At 36.9% G+C, this 18,967-nt stretch overlaps 1 protein-coding gene across 1 annotated transcript in view; it reads right to left on the bottom strand.

Moving 5' to 3' along the window:
* Nucleotides 1-614: 614 nt before the first annotated feature.
* Nucleotides 615-18,967, bottom strand: part of LOC306876838 (5-hydroxytryptamine receptor 2A-like) — a gene marked incomplete at both ends in the record, with an annotated part of 29,455 nt that continues 11,102 nt past the window's right edge. Inside the window, 2 exons of the mRNA XM_079428262.1 lie at nucleotides 615-1,417; nucleotides 7,352-7,552. Coding sequence (XP_079284388.1) covers nucleotides 615-1,417; nucleotides 7,352-7,552 — 1,004 coding nt within the window. The remainder of the gene's footprint in view (nucleotides 1,418-7,351; nucleotides 7,553-18,967) is intronic.

Here is an 18,967-nt window from a genome sequence, read left to right as displayed (position 1 = left end):
TTTCATACATTTAAAGGTAAGGTCCGAAAACCAGTATCTTGTCCTTCAAGAGAGCTTCTGTGTCTGGATTCAGTGAATACAAATGTCTGCTAAAATGATAAACCAGCAGCACACAAGTCAGCTTATATGAGGCTACAGTATCTCAATCATTTGACGCAGTACAAAAACTAGTCACATCACAACTTTTATCCACACGTTTTTAAAAACCAGACGCTGTAAACAAAACACTGCTTATCTCCCATGAATTTAGATTTCGCTCTCTGGCATATAAAGTGCTACATAAAAAAAACTAAAAGTCTTGACATCAAACCAAAACTTTGACTTAACACTTATATACAATTTTTTTATAACCAGATAAGTTTTATCCCATTTATTCAACTGACATTTATGGTCAGGACAGATCCCGATCAGACAAAGGTCTTTTGATGTATCAGTACCCTGTGATAAAGTCATGGACTGTGAAGCCGTTCATTCATAGATGCAGTAGGGCTTTGAATACTAATAGACCAATCAGAGCTGATTTCTGTAGAGGTAAAACGGAGAGATTGCCAAACATAAAACCCAGAAGAAAATCCAGGGTTACGGCTGGCATTCTGTGAGTTCACCAAATGAATTCACAAGCAGCTGACACTCTCATTTTTGCTGCTTTTGGACAGATGGTGGTTTTTATTGGGAAGGGGCAGAGAGAAATCCCCATTGCCTATTGATCCAGTGAGCGGCAGGTGTGACTGATAGGCCAGCGGTGGAATGGTGTTGACCAGAATTAGTTGTAGTGGTTTCTTCTCCTCATGGAACTGGCATCGGATGAATCTTGCGAAGGCTGAGCGGTAAGTCTTGTTGAAGAGCGTGTAAACCAGCGGGTTAACGGCGGAGGAAAGGTAACCGACCCACACAAACACATTCAACAGTCCATTCATTACATCGGTATCACATGTCGCTGGCTCGCAAACCACCGCTAAAACATTAGTGATGAAAAATGGACACCACATGACCACGAACAGGAAGAAAACCACGCCCAGAACTTTGGAGGCTTTTTGCTCGTTGCTGATGGACTGCACAGTGTGCCGTCCGAAAGGTGGCGTCACAACCCCCGACTCTGCCCCCACCTCACGGCTCAACGAGCGCCGCAAGAACAGTTTTTTCTCTGAGGGCAGGAATGAGGGTCCGGGGAGGAAGTTGAGAGTAAATCCTGCGCTCCATTTGGGCCTGGGCACCAGTTGGTCAAGGCAGAGAGTGGCCTCACTCTGCAGAGCACTGATAGTCAGGAAGTAGGTCACCACCATAATAGTCAATGGCACAAAGAAGGCCACAAAGGACCCAATCAACACGAAAGAGTTGTCTGTCAATAGGCAGCTGCCATCCTTGAAAACTTTGGTGTGATCGCGCAGACCTAGCACAGGGATTGGCATGGAGATGCCTGCAGAAAGACAAGGGGAAGAGTTTAGTCGGCAGAAATTGTGACAGACCAAAAAACAAGGTGGCAAAGAAACCCAACAACAGAGAATAAATGATGACAGTGCTTATTTCACACAAAACACAAAAGTAGCAAAGTTGTGTGACCTGCAGTTTGTCTATGAATAATAGCTTTAGATAATTTGTTAACATGCAATTCTTTATAATAGTGTAAATACAGTTAGAAAATCTGGCAAAATCTTTCATTCTGTTCTGTGATTTAAAAAAAACAATTTTCACTAAATGAGGTAAAGTAATACCCTCTTAATTGAGAATTGATGTTCATAATCAAAATAAGGTTCACAGTGATTAACAATAATGATTATTATTATTACAATATACAATATTATTATTACAATATTACAATTTATTAACAACCCTAATAAATAATAAATTTGTTTAACAACATATGGTAATAAAGAGTATGGGTTTATAATTTTGTTATATATAATATTGCATTCATAGATAACATGTTAACATGCAATTCACCCATTTTTATTTTTAATGGCAGCAAAGCATTTAGAAAATCTAACATTATAGTTCTTTTATTTTGCTGTGATATATTTTATCAGTAAATGATGAAAATTACCCTCTTAATTGATCATTTTTGTATACAAAACTATAAAAAATTGATTCACTTCCATTAATAATAATAATCATTATCATAATAAACCTCACCAATACTGTTTTTTACTACCTGGTCTCATGGCATTTATGTACCTGGGTGGTTATTTAGCAGCCTAGTATATAGTAGAATTGCTATAATAGCGCCATCAACTTACAATTCATTTGTTTCTTTTTAATTCCTTTAACATACTTTGAAAATATGACATTTAATTCTGTTCTGTGATTTTTTTTATTTTTCTTTCTTTTTTCAGTAAATGATGAAAAAGTGTGGGTTACATAACATTTCGAAGATAACAAACCATACAATTCATTTGGACTAGAAAAGATTTGCTCATAAAAAGGAATATCACTTATTGTAAACAGCTGACTAACACTGATATCTAAGAAATGTATTAGTCTATAAACCATCTCTTATCTCCAAGGAAAAACACACACAAACACAGCTGTACACAAACATAAGATCAACAGCACACGTTCTGTCTGCTATCCAATCATCACATCTTGTTTCAATGATAATGATAATGATGATCTTCAAATAGCTCTTTCCATTAATTGTTTCAAGCACGTCATTTATTTACAAATCATTAAACATTTTCAAACTGAGAGTGCAGGTGGCGTATATTTATGAAAAACATGCTGAGCGGCTGAATGGGAACCCTGTGATTGATGGATCTCTTGTTCAAGGACAGGCTCATATTATTCAACTTACTCAGACACGTTGCTTATGCTTAGGCAGCAAAAAATGTCCATCTTTGTCACATGCCTTTGGGATAATTCACAGTAATTGATGGGACTTTGTTTCTCTCGTTGCCTATAACAATTTAGAGGCGTAACCTCACGACCATAACTATTTACGACCATTAGCATTCAGCTCAGCCTGTTTAATGTTGTATATGATATACTTCACATTTCCGCTAGCATCTTGCAAATGGAAAGCTTGTATCGCTCAAGGACAAACTTTCAGTGAAACTGCCATGCTGATAAGACATCTCCATGGCAACAGTAAATCTCTGCAAACCGTGTCCGATCTCTGGGGTTTGTTGGGGGAAACCGAGCTGGGAAGGACGGGGTGGGGGGGTGCCATGATGGACCCTGTGCCTCTGGACGATGGATCTGGCATTGGCTGAGCATCTATGGATAACTGCAGGCCTTGGATGATTATGATAAGAAGCGCAGAGTGTAAAAAATGGCTGTCGCTGTCTGTCAAAATCTGAGAGGAAGATGAGGAGATTAAAAATATATATCAGTAAGGTTTCTCCACTAATAGTTTCTCCTTCAAAACTGAGTTTAGAGTGCGGTTACTTTATCTTAGTCCATATCAGCCTCCTCTGCCATCACATTTCTTATCCTGGAGATCAGAGTAAATAGAGTTGAAAGTTAGAAAAGCAGCATTATAATGCAAGTTGTGATGGTGCTTTGCTCAAATCCACTGACAGCTCTCAACCTCTAAGGGTTGCATCTCCACAATGGATTTATTCACAATCATCTGTTATAGATGTTATGTGTTGACTGACTTAAAGGGGACCTATTATGCAAAAATCACTTTTATAAGGTGTTTGAACACAGTTGTGTGGCCGGAGTTTGTGAAAACCACCAGCCTATAATGTTAAAAATCCACCAACTCATTTTTTTATAAAACCAATAAATCATAAACAGTCTCTCCAAACGAGCTGTTTCAGATTCTCCCTCTGTTCTCGTCACCGAGGGGAAAAAGTCCCGGCCATTTGAGCCCTATTAGCATAATCACAGCCCTGAGTGAGAAGATGCGATCCGCCATTACTGGAGTTATATACAATGTCAGCTCCAAAGACGCTTTACAAGTGTTGTGTTTTGGGATGCACTAATGAACATACGATCGCCATAATCTCCCCCGATCTGAGCCGAGGACACTGTGGTTAAATTTCATTTTCGAAGGAAGTATCCCAGAAAAAAATCGGTAACGCCCCCTATATGTTTAGGAATTAATACCAACGCTTCGTACATGAACGTCAGCTCCAGACAAAGTAAGTATCACGCATTTATTTTCCAAATTGCTTTTCTGAAAGAGCTTCTTGTCACTCTGTAAGTCTTATTGCTAAAGCTATCATTGTCTCTTGTGTGTTTTCACTGATGCTGCCTTCAAGTGCTATCAGAATGATCGTGAGGAGGAATGTGGTAGTTAAAAGTTGCATATGAAAGCAATGTGAGTCGATCGCTTGAAGTTGTCGAGCTCAAAATCAGAAGTGGGACTTATAAAGTTTGTGCTAGCATGAGACCAGCTATGTTGTTATTTTTATCCCGCTGTGCTCCCCATCTGTGTAATTCATAAACGCTAATTTATTATGCACAGTATAATCAGATGACTGACTTTGAAACCAAGTAGTTTTCTGTAAAGATAACAGGCTTGTATTAATAGTGGAATGTTTATTTGCAAAGGCTAGCACTGCTAATGCTGGAGCTGGAGCTCTTGAAGCTCCGCCCTCTTCTCGGGGAGCAACAGCTCACTCGCATTTAAAGCAACATACTCAAAACAGTGTGTTTTGGCTCGTACCCTAAAAGTGGCAATTTTAACAAGCTGCAAACATTTATCTGTGAGGTATATTAAGCTAAAACTTCACATATATGCTCTGAGGACATCAGATACTTATTTTACATCTTGTAAAAAGGGGCATAATAGGTCACCTTTAAGGCAAGACACCAGATGTAAACCGGGTACAAATTTTGACTAACTGATGTCACCATAATTCTCAGTCGATTAATCAAAATTGTTTTGCATTACAAGTCGTCTGAAATGTCATTTTCAAGATGTAGATAAGACATGATCTTATTAAATATGCACTAATTGACATATACAGTGGTGTGAAAAAGTGGCCCCCTTCCTGATTTATTTTTATTTTTTGCATGTTTGTCACACTTTAATGTTTCAGATCATCAAACAAATTTAAATATTAATCAAAGATAACACAAGTAAACACAACATGCAGTTTTTAAATTAAGGGTTTTTTTATGAAGGGAAAATAAAATCCAAACCCACATGGCCCTGTGTGAAAAAGTGTTTGTGTAAAGTGTATTTAGTTTTCCCTTCATAATAAAAAACTTCATTCAAAAACTGCATGTTGTGTTTATTTGTGTTATCTTTGATTAATATTTAAATTTGTTTGATGATCTGAAACATTAAAGTGTGACAAACATGCAAAAAAAAAAAAAAAAATCAGGAAGGGGGCCAACACTTTTTCACACCACTGTATATCCTAGGTTCAGAATACTTGTTTCATTTTGTTAACATATTAGAGTTTAAGGTTTTTAGAGAAGGGAGATTTTTAAATCAAGAAACACTGTCAACAGCCAGAAGGAGGAAAGAAACATGTTTTTAGAATAACATGTTATATAAATCAGGTGAATTATAAATGAACAAACTCCTTTGGAAAAACCTTCAGAATATTGAACTGCAATGTTTGCTGCAAGTACCTCTGAAGTTGAGCTCAGTGCTTGAGAAAAAAAAAAAAGGAAATGTAACAAAATGTAAAAAAAAAAAAAAAAAAAACATTTATTGTAATTGAAATCTAAAGACAAATAGATGAAGTATAATAAACCAAACACTTGTATTTTAATGTGTATTTTGGCTGCTTTCATTCCACTTTTCTTAAAGAAGACGTGCTATGGAATAACAGCCTAAAATCTCGCAAATGACCAGTGCTTGAAATGACCAGTGTCTAACACCTATCAAATGTTCCACAACAAAAACTAGCTAATTCTGCATGTTTATACTATCTCAGTGCTAAGCAGCTTCTCAACTGATAATTAGAAAACCACTTTTTAGTCTTAACCAGACTTGCTGTTTTTTGAAAAACATCTGACTCATGCTCAAAGAGCCCTAATCTCCAAAATATTAGTAGATCTACTTTGATCCCCAAATGACACATGATTACCATCTGAAAGTCTTCTTCAGCAGCATTAGCTCTCAGCTCTCAGACCACCCTGAAGCTCACACAGGTTTGAGACTGGAGTTCTGGGATCCAAAAGTGTACCGCTACAGCTTAACCACTTTATTAGTGCAGATATTTTAGTTCTATATCGGTCTCTTTTGACTTTAGTTATTTTGGCTTTGCATTATAAATGTGTTTCATTAGACTGTTGCAGCTCGAACTACAGGGCTGGTCTGAGGTCATTTTGAAGAATATCGGTGATATTTTAATGCAGAGCTTGGGCATTTCTTCAACTTCGGGCACAGCAGAGGTTGATTTTTATTCAAACTAATAGATTTCTTTTTATTTGTTTATGTGAATGTCACTAAAACTTTTTCCATGCTTTCGTTATTATTGCTACTTTTTTTACTTTAGAGTTTGTCTTTCAATACTAAAGTCTATTAATAAATAAACAAAAATCTTTCTTTTTAAAAAAAAAAAAAATTCTAGACATTTTTACATATATTTTATCACAATTTTGTGTGCTTGTTTACCAAGACAACATTACACGAGACATGATATGAAGAAAACAAGAAAAATAAAGGTAAATACGTGAACAATATTTTAATTGAGAGCAAGCTTGAAATTAGTCTTAGCAAAAATGGAGCCATTTTATTTTGCAAATGTTTAAAATGTAATTTCCACCAGAGTATGCTATTAAACACAACACATGATTTGGTATGTGGTGAAAAATAACACTGTGCATGCTGGAAATATTCATGACTTCAACATTCAATGACCCAGACTGGTAAAATTCATTATTTTTTAGCTTTCCAATATGCTATTTCTTTTCTCTTCTCAATTATTTCTTCCTTGTGGTGTTCCATTGACATAATCAGCAGGATACTGATGAAGCTGCACTCACTACTGCAGGTTTCATTGTTGCCTCTCAGCTCCAATCTATAATATAACAGAATATTGCTGCAGTTCTACTTCTCATTTACAGATACCCAACTCTCTCCCCCTCTCATGTATTCAATCGCCTTTCCTCTGGTGAATGACAAAAGGCATGGAGGTTTATTAGCCACTGATTTCTCTTGTCCCAAAAGCAATTCAGATTCAAGCACACATAAACGCTTAAAGACCCTCTTTGGAATGCTCTTCGTTTTATCAGCGGCTCTGAACAGCCAAGGTCATCTCAAGGCAAGCCAATAAGGATCATTTTCTAGGATTTTCTGAAAGCAGAGTCAGCGGTTGATACTGTCTAATAATAATGTATATGCATAGATCAGAGTCATGACATTCTGTTCACAACAGTTTAATAATAATGGCTTCACATCACACTACAGCACAGTGTCATGCCCGCATGTTGATGGCATCAGGTGTACCTGCTGAGATGGTCCAGACGGCTGTGATCTTGGCCCGGGCACGGGAGCGTGAGTTTGACCGATTGTGTCGGATGGGGTTACGGATGGCCACATAACGGTCCAGCGAGATAGCGCACAGGTGCATGATGGAGGCGGTGGAAAAGAGAACATCCAAGTAGATCCACATGGGACACAGTGATGCAGGGAGGGGCCATGAGTAACCTGAAGAAGAGAAAGACATTCAGAGGATCAGGTCCAAGGAATAAAACTGACAAAAAAAGCTTTAAAAATATTGACTTTCCTCCGTTACATGCTAATGGACCCTGTGAGATAATTGAATGGGCTTATTCCACTAAGCTCAACTGAGTGATTTCACTGGATAGCATGAGTGTGATGAGATCTTGAGAACAGCACAAGAGCTTAACAATTACTGACAGTGTTTTCAGTTGACACGCTGATGAAAAACAGTTTAATTTCTACAACACTACATCCATCATCATCCATCATGGTTATTGTATGGCACTGTTGTGAAAACCCCTTTTATTTGAAGAGTGTAGTACTCCATCCATCCATCCATTAGTGCTGGGCAATAAACATTATCATATCGAGATTGCATTAAAATTTGTTGAAAACGATGATAAGCTCTGGACATTTTTACTCAATATGGATTAACCTGACAGCCTGTCACACAGCAGAAATAAAGGCAACAGAAGCCAGACTTCTAAATTTGATCTTTAAATATTAATGATGCATAGTTTACACAGGCAAGCAGATGAGGCCGGAATATAAACACAATCGGCTTAACGGTTCAGTGTTTTCATTTAATGCCATTTAATGTGAAACTTTGCACATTACGTTTATATTCTGACTTCATCTTCTTGCCTGTATAAAATATACATCATCAATAAGGTGTTTACTGAATTTCGCCTTTTAATATCTAAAAATAACTGGCGGTCAGTGGAGCAAAGCTTCATTTGCCTGCCAGGTAGGCGTTCCTATAAGGGTGTGACGTGACACGTGAAAACTATCATTTGAGGTGCAATAGGCCTGTGTTTTTACTGGTTATCATTATGTATATATGGAAGAACAAGGTGTAGAATATCAGTGTAGATCCTGGTCGGAACACACACACACACACACCTAATTTCAAGACGACACATTCCTGAACAGGAATCAAAGCCCAACTCCTAGCATGTGACTGGCTGGCCGATCTCCTACCCTGAAACTTCTTATCTCAGAAGAACATCTGGATATCTTTAAAGGACAGCACCGTCAAGCAGTTTACTATAAATAAAGTCGAACAGGGCAAAGACCTTGACTTTTTGAGAAACTCTGGCACAAACCCTCCCTGATTCCCCGACCATTAACGCAGTAATTCAATGATGTTATCTGCAGGGAGGACGGTTTTACAGCCGACGTCCAAACTAAGCAAAACACCAGGGCCCGGTTGCATGAAAACCCTTAAGATAAGAAAACCCTTAATTATAAGGTTAAGGGTACCCTTAGTGAAACATGGGTTGCAAGAAAAAACCTAAGGGCTTACTTAAGGGAAGTTAAGGCTGTCACTTAAGTATTTCCCTTAATTGCTTAAGTGTTCCCTTAAGTTCTGTTATGCGTTGCTACAAAGTCCTTAGTAACCGTTTCACCTTAAAAAATTAAGGGACCAAAATAGCTCCCTTAAGTCATCTTTTACTCTAGCACGATGGCTGATTTCATGTTCATAGAAGAGGAGCAATTACCTAGGCACATTTTTAATGATCGAAATAATCCATTGGAGACTATGAATGATGCGCAGTTATTGAGAGAATATAGGTTTGATCGTCAGTCAATCCTTCATCTCACCGCAACACTTGAGCCTGACCTTGAACACCAAACCCGACGAAGCTTGCGGTACTTTTCAGTCTGTCATTGGCGACGTTTTCAGAGTACACAAATCCACTGTCTGCAGAGCTGTCCATCGAGTGGCCTTAGCCCTGTGTCGCCGAAAAAAAATAATATTTTGTAAAAAAAAAAAAAATATTTTATAGCTGTAGTTGTAAGGTTATTTTTGCGGTCCGTTATGTTTATAGTGCAATATGGAAGAGTAACTATGGCAACCGCACCTCGCGTTGCCGTGCGCTGCCAGAAACTACAGTGAAACGCTTAATATAAACACTTAGGTAAGGGTGACGGTTAAGACGTTTGTTGCAACTCTCTTAAGGAAATCCCTTGCCTCAGGGATCTTTTCCCCTTCAGGGATACCCTTACTTAAGGGTTTTCATGCAACCGGGCCCAGATCTCCACGAAAGTGACTTTCCCGCGACCTCGCGTTTCTCCCCAAAAGAGGAACGCGGCTTTTTCGCTCTCTGACAGACAAAGAGACGCAATGTTTTCGCTCAAGTATTTTAAAAGGGACAAATTATACTAGTTTCTGCTATTGAAGCAATATACTCGAAAACAATATATACAATATATTTACAACATACTGTATATTAAGGTTGTTTTCATGTCATTTATAAGCTTGCTGTGTTAATGGGAACTTATGGTTATTGTTGTAATCTTGTGATGTATGATTTTCCTGATCAATATTTGTTCAGTTTCACATGCGTGGATGTGATGATTTAGAATTAAGGATTGTTTCATCTAGGGCTTAACCGCATAATGGATACAATTGATATATGTATTTTGGTTATGCAGAATTACCTAATGCTTGATTTGTAATGAAAGCTGATTTAATCAGCAATAATCTGGTGTGGATGAAAATTGTCTGTTCTCATCAATGTATGATTACAATACGAATAGAAATCTGCTGTCAATAATTTCTGCATGTGATAAAATAACTGAACAAAGATAATGTATGCATGGAAAGAAGCTGTGCAGGGCGGGGCTCCGCCTCACAGGAAGAATCCGATTGGGTCAGCCGCCCGTGGGTGGATCCCAAATCGTCCCGTTAAAGATAGATACCCAACTGTATGTCTCAGTTGGTTGGTTGTTGAAAAGAAAAAAATTTAAGCTCAAGCTTAAGTTCAGCTCGCTCGGCGCTCTCAGTCATTTAACATCATGATCGAGCATTGAACAGAGATCGAGACTCAAACTTCCAAAGAAACTAACATCTAAAGCCTCAGAAACTGAAACCAACTTCTTGGGAGCGTCATCAAGTCAGAACGAAGCCAACCAACCACTGAAGTGTATTCTCGTGACGACGACCTACCAAGCCGCCAATCCGCGCACAATCTTTCCTGGACCGGGAAGGAACTGAACTCAACTGAAAGCAAGGAAAGTAAGACAATATTTCCTAAATCTGCTGGAAACTGGTTGTATTCATCACTAAGAGTAAAAATAGAAGAGTTCCATGCGTGTGATTTCCCTCAGGTTGAAGTTAGAGCATTCTTGAAAACGAGCATTAGAACCTAAAACTCTTCAGATCAAAACAATTAATTGCCTAAATTTGTGTGTCTGTTTGTGTGTTTAAGTCTTCTGTTTGTTTGTGTACAAGTAGTGAAATAAACTTTGATTCTATTAAGAAATCTCATGTCTGTTGCTATGTGATTTTTCAAGTCTGAAATTAGTTGCCAAAAAGATCGCGTACCTATGCTCAAAATTTACTTATGCTAATTTTACCCAATGTCAACATTACATAATCAATTCAGTATTACTGTGGCCACAGAATTAGTCTGAATTGTTAAGGCATACTGGTTAATGCTTGCTGGACAAGTCGTTAGTGAGGTATGATTTATAAGGTATATGTTGGACATTTAATAACAATTAATCATATAAATTTCGAATCCTAAGAATGATTCCCTAAAAGCTAAAATTGGAACAATAGTTCTAAAGTCATTACATCAGAGACTGGATCAGACAAATTTAAGATGCGATCAGAACATTGAAACATGAGGAGCTGGAATTCCACAGAGAGGCCCAAGAAAACAGGACAACGTCGTAAATCAGATTCCTAGCTCCTACTAGTCTGAAGCAAGCAAAATAACCAGCAAGCCTCTTTCACAGAACAGCTTACAACCTTGAGACAAAAGAACACTTATTGATAATTCCAATTCAGGAAGGAGACTGTCAAATTTGGGGCAAGTAATCAAGACTGATGGTCAAAGAGATAGCAATCACATGGGTTCCACGCTGGAAGTCACAAGCTTCCATAGACTGACTTCTCCCCCACATAGAAGACAGACCAAACCGAAATTCCTTTGTCTAATGAACATGCCTTCGTTCTCCATAGAACTACACAAAGACTTTATTTTTCATATGCACATAAAATCATCCTAAAAGGACATTTCTATGCAGAACCCCATATTTGTACCCCACATATTAGACTATCATCTTTTAATCAAATATTATGTATGTCTTTTTAATCATTATTGAATAGCTGAAGGATTCCTATGCGTGTTTGGTATGTATGAGTTTGAAAAATCATGCTTTAAATGTTTCTTCCAATCAATTCTTTGTCAAATGCATCATAGTCTTGTTATAGAAATCATGTTCAAAAGTATACTTTGCAAGAGCCTGTAAAGTTCGGACCTCTGACTGAACAGATAACATGTTGATTTATTGATTGTGTGGGGGAAAAAAGCAATACTCTGAGCAAGGACAGTATCTAATTGGTCAAGACGTCCAGATGGGATGGTCTGAAAGCCGAGTTTAAAAACTCAGGACACCATCAAACTCTCTCTTGGTCCTCTTAGTCACCCTTCTCCTCTTCTTCTTTTTTGCCACCGCGTTTTGACGCTGCTCTTTGAGCGTGCTCTGGCCCACGTGCCAGCTGCTACCACAATGAGGAGAAAACCAACCTAGTCTCGTTACATCCTTTTATTCTTATTCTTTTACTTTAGTTTCTTTTCCGTTGTGAGTTTCGTGTACTCCATTAAGTTTTGTCACCACGCCTCATCTCCGAGTTCAACTTGAGTCTGTAACTGCCTCAAAACTTCTACCAGCCACAACTCCATTGGCTTCCCAAGACGTCACTTCAAGGACTACTGAACTCTCAACCAATCAGCAACTTTGGGGAACCCCCTTTCCTGCAATGACGACAAAAGGGATTCCCTTAGCAAAGCAAGCAAGTACCTCCAGGTTCTAACTGAATCAGTGCGGTTAATATAAATTTTAGCCTCATTGAGAAACTCAAAGCAAGGGTTAAATAAGTGATTGATGGTTGTTCAGGTCTATGCAATTGAACATATTGCTGTAAACTTGGGATATCATATTTCAATTCTCTTAAACTCCTATCCTCACTTTCTCTCTTTCTGCAACGTGTGAATGTGTGAATGATTGTGTTCATGTGTTAGATTAGTTTATGTCTTAGGTTTATATAAATACAATCTTATTTATATGGAAAAGAGAAGTATCTTATGTTTTGTGCTCACAAGTTAATGTCTTAATCTGCCGATCTTGTTACTGTGCTATTTAATAGTGTTTTCACTATATTTTGGATTTTAATATCCAGTGCAGAGTTTGTTATACGGCTCGTTCATTGAATAGCCGTAACAGTGAGTCTGTTCAAATTCCCTATAAAATCATAAATGATTCCCTTTAAGCTAAATTAAACTATTTTGTTAAATTGAATATTAATATTACGTTTTTATTACGTTACAAAGGGTTCATTTTAATGTTAATTTGAACTCAAACAGTCAGAATAATTAAATTTCACCATATAATGTTTTTTATATATTTTTTATAATGAACATGAATTTACATCTGCATCCTAACAGATGTAATCCTGCATCCTCAAGCTACTGTCAAATGTGCATTTTTAAGAGACAACAAAATTAATATTACTAATATTGCAGCCAGCACTGCAAACTGTGCTGAAGATACATGTAATCAAAGTCCCACAACACAAACCTATTTCATGATTTGAAACAATACCCTATCATTCATTAAAACATGGATCACCAGACTTGGTCCTGGAGCACTGGTGTCCTTCAGAGTTTAGTTCCAACTTTTCTCAACACACCTGCCAGGAAATTTCTAGTATACCTAGCAAGACCTTGATTAGCTAGTTCAGGTGTATTTAAACTCTGCAGGACACCGGTGCTCCAGGACCAAGTGTGGTGACCTCTGCATTAGAGCATGCAGAAACTAGGAAATTCATTTTTCAATGAAGATATTTATTTTATTGAGGAAAAATAACTGGAAAAGTGTCAAGAATTCAAAGACATGAATGTCATGTTCTCAGCATAGTCGTTTAAAACAACAATTAAAATCTGGCTTCTACAACTTTCAATTAGGAGCAAAAATGTGCCTTTAAACTTGAAAGAAATAAAGGTTTGAAATTGATCATGATAATTTTTGATATGAAACATTTTATTGTTAATTTTTTATTTTTTTTGGCCATATTGTCCAACCCTACTTTCAAGGGAACTGACTGACTTCCAAAAAGTTTCGATGCCATTTTCATTTAATGCCTGATAAAGTAGCATTTATGAACACTGTGCCTCTTTGTGTGTAGCCATCACCGGGGGAAACCGCTGTATTTTTGAAATGGAAAAAAAGAATTCATGATTTTATGGGGCCCTAAATTAAAAGGTATTTTTTAACTGTAAACAAATAAGTTATGTATACATTTATTCTCATTTCTCAAGGTCTAACAAACATGTGGAAAGTATTTCCTTCCCCAATAAATCCCCAGTAAATCAATATTGTGCTGGTAAATATCGATATTGTATGATATAGAAAAAATATTGATAATATTTTTGGCCATCTATCTATCTACCTGTATACCCACTGTGTCAGCCTGTCCTTCTGTCTATCTAGCTATCCAGCATTCCATCCATACAAGCACACTGAAGCCACTGGTGAGGAGTTAGTTCAGTTTTGTGAGTGCAATAGCGTTAGCTCACTCTGCTCTGGGCATTCAGGCAGAAAATGACCATCCACCGAAGACTCATCAGTGAAACTGTAAATTTCAGTCATAATGCTTCCTGGCACTTTGTACAGAACACACACAGACACAAACTGTGAAGGGAAGAAATATTGAATTAATAATACATTTACAGCAATTTGCAGTTATTATCAGGTACTTTCTTAAGAAAGGAGCACTTTCGCTAGATATATATATATATATTTTTTTTGTCACTGACAAAAGACTGAAATGAAGCACAAAGGCTAAGCCAAGAGAGCGAACACAAATGAAGTGCCAAAAAGAAAATAGTCTTTCAAGGGAAGAGGAAATGAGGTACACAAATATAAAGAACGAAATGGGTGAGAGGATAACAGGAGGAGGAGCTGTAGGAAATGGGATGCATGCAGAGAAAGGAAGTGAAGGGAAGAACGGTCATATGTGGATGAATGAATGTACAGAGCTTGTATGCAAAAATATGATAAAGACCATCAATCACCAAAACAAAGATCACATAATCACACCCCTTGAGTTTTAGAAACATCACTTTTCATCAGAATTCACTCAAGTTTGATATTAGATTATACCTCAGAAGAGCCACAGTATTACTTTAGTTTCCCTGCGTGCGTGCGTTGCATTTACTGTGTTCTTTCAAAGTGACAGAAAACCTGTGGTTTCCCTACAGTTCAATTTAACACTCAAAATCAGATTCTGTGAATTTCTATGCAGAAGAAAATATCAGTTTGGGCTTCAGCTAAAATTCAGTCTGTGGTTTGAGAAATGCATGCAGCAGCACAGGAGATAAACTACATTATTTTACACTCTCCTGCCTTCACTATCAACTGAGGTATGAAAAGATCTATAAAAAGAGCGTACACAGTTTCCGTCCAGCGGATATTCTTCAAAATGGTGCTATGCTGATGTAGACAAACTGTTGAATAAAGTCGTTATTTTAGTTTTCTTTGAACACAAAAAGTATTCTCGTAGTTTGTAAAATTACGGTTGAACCCTTGATGTCACATGGATTATTTTACCGATCTCCTTGCCACGTTTTTGAGCCTTGATCGTGTAAGGACCCTTGCTGTCTATGGAGGGTCTGAGACCTGTCAGATTCCATCAAAAATATCTTAATTTGTGTCTGAAGATAAACTGAGGTCTCACAGGTTTGATACGACATGAGGGTGAGTAATTTAAGACTGCATTTTCATTTTTGGGTGAACTAACCCTTTAAAGCGAAAGTGATGAAAACGAGTAAGTAAATGAAGACACAGACAGAAGGCTGTTCTAATGTTACGTGATCTTTCCCAAGCATTCCAGTATGCGAATAGAGTGTTTGTTCAAAATCATAATTTGAACTGATATTAAACAGTAAAAAAGTGTAAAAGTATTTTTATTTAATATTTAATTATTTTAAAATAATTTTAAATGTTATTAAATTTAGATTTTTTTTTAATGACCAAAAATGTAAAACCACACAAATCAGAGTTTTAAACTGTATTTAGAGAGTATTAAATTATATTTATGAGATTTATGATATTACATCAAACCACACACACAAAAAGAAAATGTTTATATAATGGTCATATAGGTTGATCTTCTCAGCCCATTGATCAACATATTCAGAAGGTTAAGCACCTCATTTACATTTTTTAATTTAATTCAACTCAATTCAAAAGCGTCTGCTAAATGACAAAAGTAAAAAAGTAAAGAGTGTAAAGACCATCGACTCTACCGTGCGACTCCACCGGGCAGGGACACCGGCAAGGGATAGTAGTAGCTTTTTATTTAATTTTTTCATTGATATGTTTATTATTGAAATGTTGTTGTTATATGCATGTGTTAATGTTATTTAATTTCTTTATTTTCTTAAATATGTGGGTAGATAGTATTTATAGAGTTGTAACTTTTTAGTTTTAGTTACTTTTTCTTATTTGTAAGTCGCTTTGGACAAAAGCGTCTGCTAAATGACAAAAGTAAAGTAAATGAAAAAAGAGTTTCAGGCGTATTTTATACCCCATTTTGTGGAATTGCCTACAGCATGTGTGGAAAAAGAGAGAGGATTAGGGCTTATGATATGAAGAGATGAAGGTGTTTTTAGAGAATATTAAGATGTGGGGACTGTTTGATGTAGCGGTATGCATCATGGCCCAAATAAAAATCAAAGTCTTGATGAAAGAAGCACAAACAGGAAAATATAGAAGTAAAAGAATAAAAGGTCAATCACTGGCAGGCAGAAGAGGTGCTCATCCATTTCTCTGCTCTGAGGCTTCTACCAGCTGTGGCTTTATTCAATAAAGCTCAAACAAGAGACGGCGCATCAAAACCAGAGGCTAATTAATAATCCATTAATACAAAATGGCTGTGAACGTGTGTGCGTGTTCTGTCTATGAGATACATGCATGCGTGTTTGTGTTCGTGACTGAAAGGGAAAGAGAAACAATGAAGGGCAGAGACTCAATTTAAAACCCTTCAGACAGTTTGTCTAATTGCAGTTGCTCATCGGTACAGACCCAGGGGACGCCCTAATTACTGAAGGCATAATCACCCCTCGTTTAATACTCAGACCTAACAAAAACCTGATAAATTCCCTCAAATCCATAGTGTTTGTGTCTGTGCCTCAGAGGAAAGCCAAATGTTATCTGGCCAAGCAGGATAATAGCCTGATTTGGTTGAAGGACACTTTAAAAAGCAGTAAGTGTGTATGAGTGTGTGTGTGTGTGTGTGTGTGTGTGTGTGCATGTTTATGTGGTTTATGAGGACACAAATTTGTATAATGACATGGGTATGACAGAGGTATTACAATATGAAGGTGGTTTATGAGGACACTGCCTATGTCCCCGTAATTCAAAAGGTTTAAAAAAACATACTAAATGGTGTTTTTTTGAAAATCTAAAAATGCACAAAGTCTCCTGTGAGGGCTAAGTTTAGGTGTAGGGTTGGTGTAGGGCAATAGCACACACAGTTTGTTCAGTATAAAAACCATTACGCCTATGGAGAGTCCCCATAAACCACAAAAACCAACGTGTGTGTGTGTGTCATATTTTTGGGACAAATCTGAACCTAGAACTGAGCTAAATCTGACAAATCCTCCTTTTGGGAATGCCCTAATTTGTTAAAATTGTATAAAAATATCCAAAACCTGTATGACTTGTGGATCACAAAAGAAGATATTTTGAAGAATGCTGATAGCTAAACTCTTTCTGTTGCCATTTACAAAAACACAATGCAAAACTAATCAGTCTACGGAACATGTTTGCAGTGCTTATGCTTTTACAGTGAATTTAACCACACAGCCTCTCTGAAAACATGAGAACACACGCACATCACCGCCGCCTTAGAAGCTTTGCCTTTTGACCACAGACCAAGGTTTCAGCAGGATGAATCCAGTGAAATGACAACTGAGGGTATGATTACATGCGTCCCTGAAAAAAAAAGTAAAACATAAGAATAAAAAAAAAAAAGATATTTGCTTAAAGCAAGAAGGAATCTTGCTGTAATGTCATGAGGAGTGTGTCTGCGTGTGCATTTGTGTCGGTGGAAGGATAATTACAATACCACTGGCTCACCCCTTTTCCCTGACCCTTCCTGAACTCATCCTCTGCCTCGTTAAGCAGCCCTGAATCTATCAGACTAATTAATCACCCCTTCCTGTCCCTACACACACACCTTTCTCACTTCTTCACTCTGTCTCTGACTCTTTATCTCTTGTTTGTCCTGAAAACAACTCAAAATGATGACGAGTTCCCACAAAAATAATTGCCATTGCCCTTATGACTGGAAGCATGTTTCGCGTATCTTGTCAGTGTCTGCGTCAGTTGCCGTTTGTTGTGAAAAAATAAGGAAAGTGTGTCCAGCTAAATTCAATCAGTATTTTGTTAGACGGGTATAAAAAAGCTTAGTTTACAGCGGCAGCGGTCGTGAGAAGACCGAAGAGTGTAAAGACCATCGACTCTACCGTGCGACTCCACCGGGCAGAGACACCGGCAAAGGATATAAGTATCGCTTTTTATTTCTCCTCTTTTCTACTACTTGTTTCATTTCTGTTTCAGTTTTTTATAACCATTTCTTACTATGTGTAAGTAAGTTGTGGTTTTTTAGCATGTGTGTTTGGCAGTGTTATTTTTAAGGATTACTGATAAACTATACTGTCGTGATTTGTATTTGTTATTCATTTTAATTTTAGTTAAATATGTCTGAATTTATTATGTCTGTATAGGTCTTTTATTAAGTTTTAGTTTTATTTAATTCGAGTTATTTTAATACTTCAACAAACTAAATGGAAATGAAATTATATATATATATATATATATATATATATATATATATATATATATAATTTATAAATGTGTATGTATATACACATATACATATATGTATGTGTGTGTGGTTGTACTTATAAATATATAGTTGTTGTTGTTGTTGCTGTTGTTTTTGGTGTTTGGCTTAGTGTTATGTTAGAATCATTATTAAACTATTTTTGTATGCATTTGTCATTTTTATTTAATTTCTTTATTTTTAAAATGTGTGTAGGTAGTATTCATAAAGTTTTAGCTTTTAGTTTTGGATCTGTTTTTAGTTGTTTTAATACTACAATTGATTGCTTCTGTTGTCCTCATTTGTAAGTCGCTTTGGATAAAAGCGTCTGCTAAATGACTAAATAATAATAATAATAAATACTGTTGATGCCTTAAGCATTCAGTGACCAGCGGCTACAAATTCTAAAAATAAAAAAAACTGAAAAATAGTCCATATAAATGTTAGACTATGTCTTTGAAGCAAAAATCTTATGCGGGGTCAAAAGTGGCATCTTG

Source organism: Barbus barbus, assembly GCF_936440315.1.
Source record: "Barbus barbus genome assembly, chromosome: 11".
Classification (NCBI taxonomy): domain Eukaryota; kingdom Metazoa; phylum Chordata; class Actinopteri; order Cypriniformes; family Cyprinidae; genus Barbus; species Barbus barbus.
The sequence above is the reverse complement of the archived record's forward strand: the minus strand, read 5'-3'. Positions and strand labels throughout refer to the sequence as shown.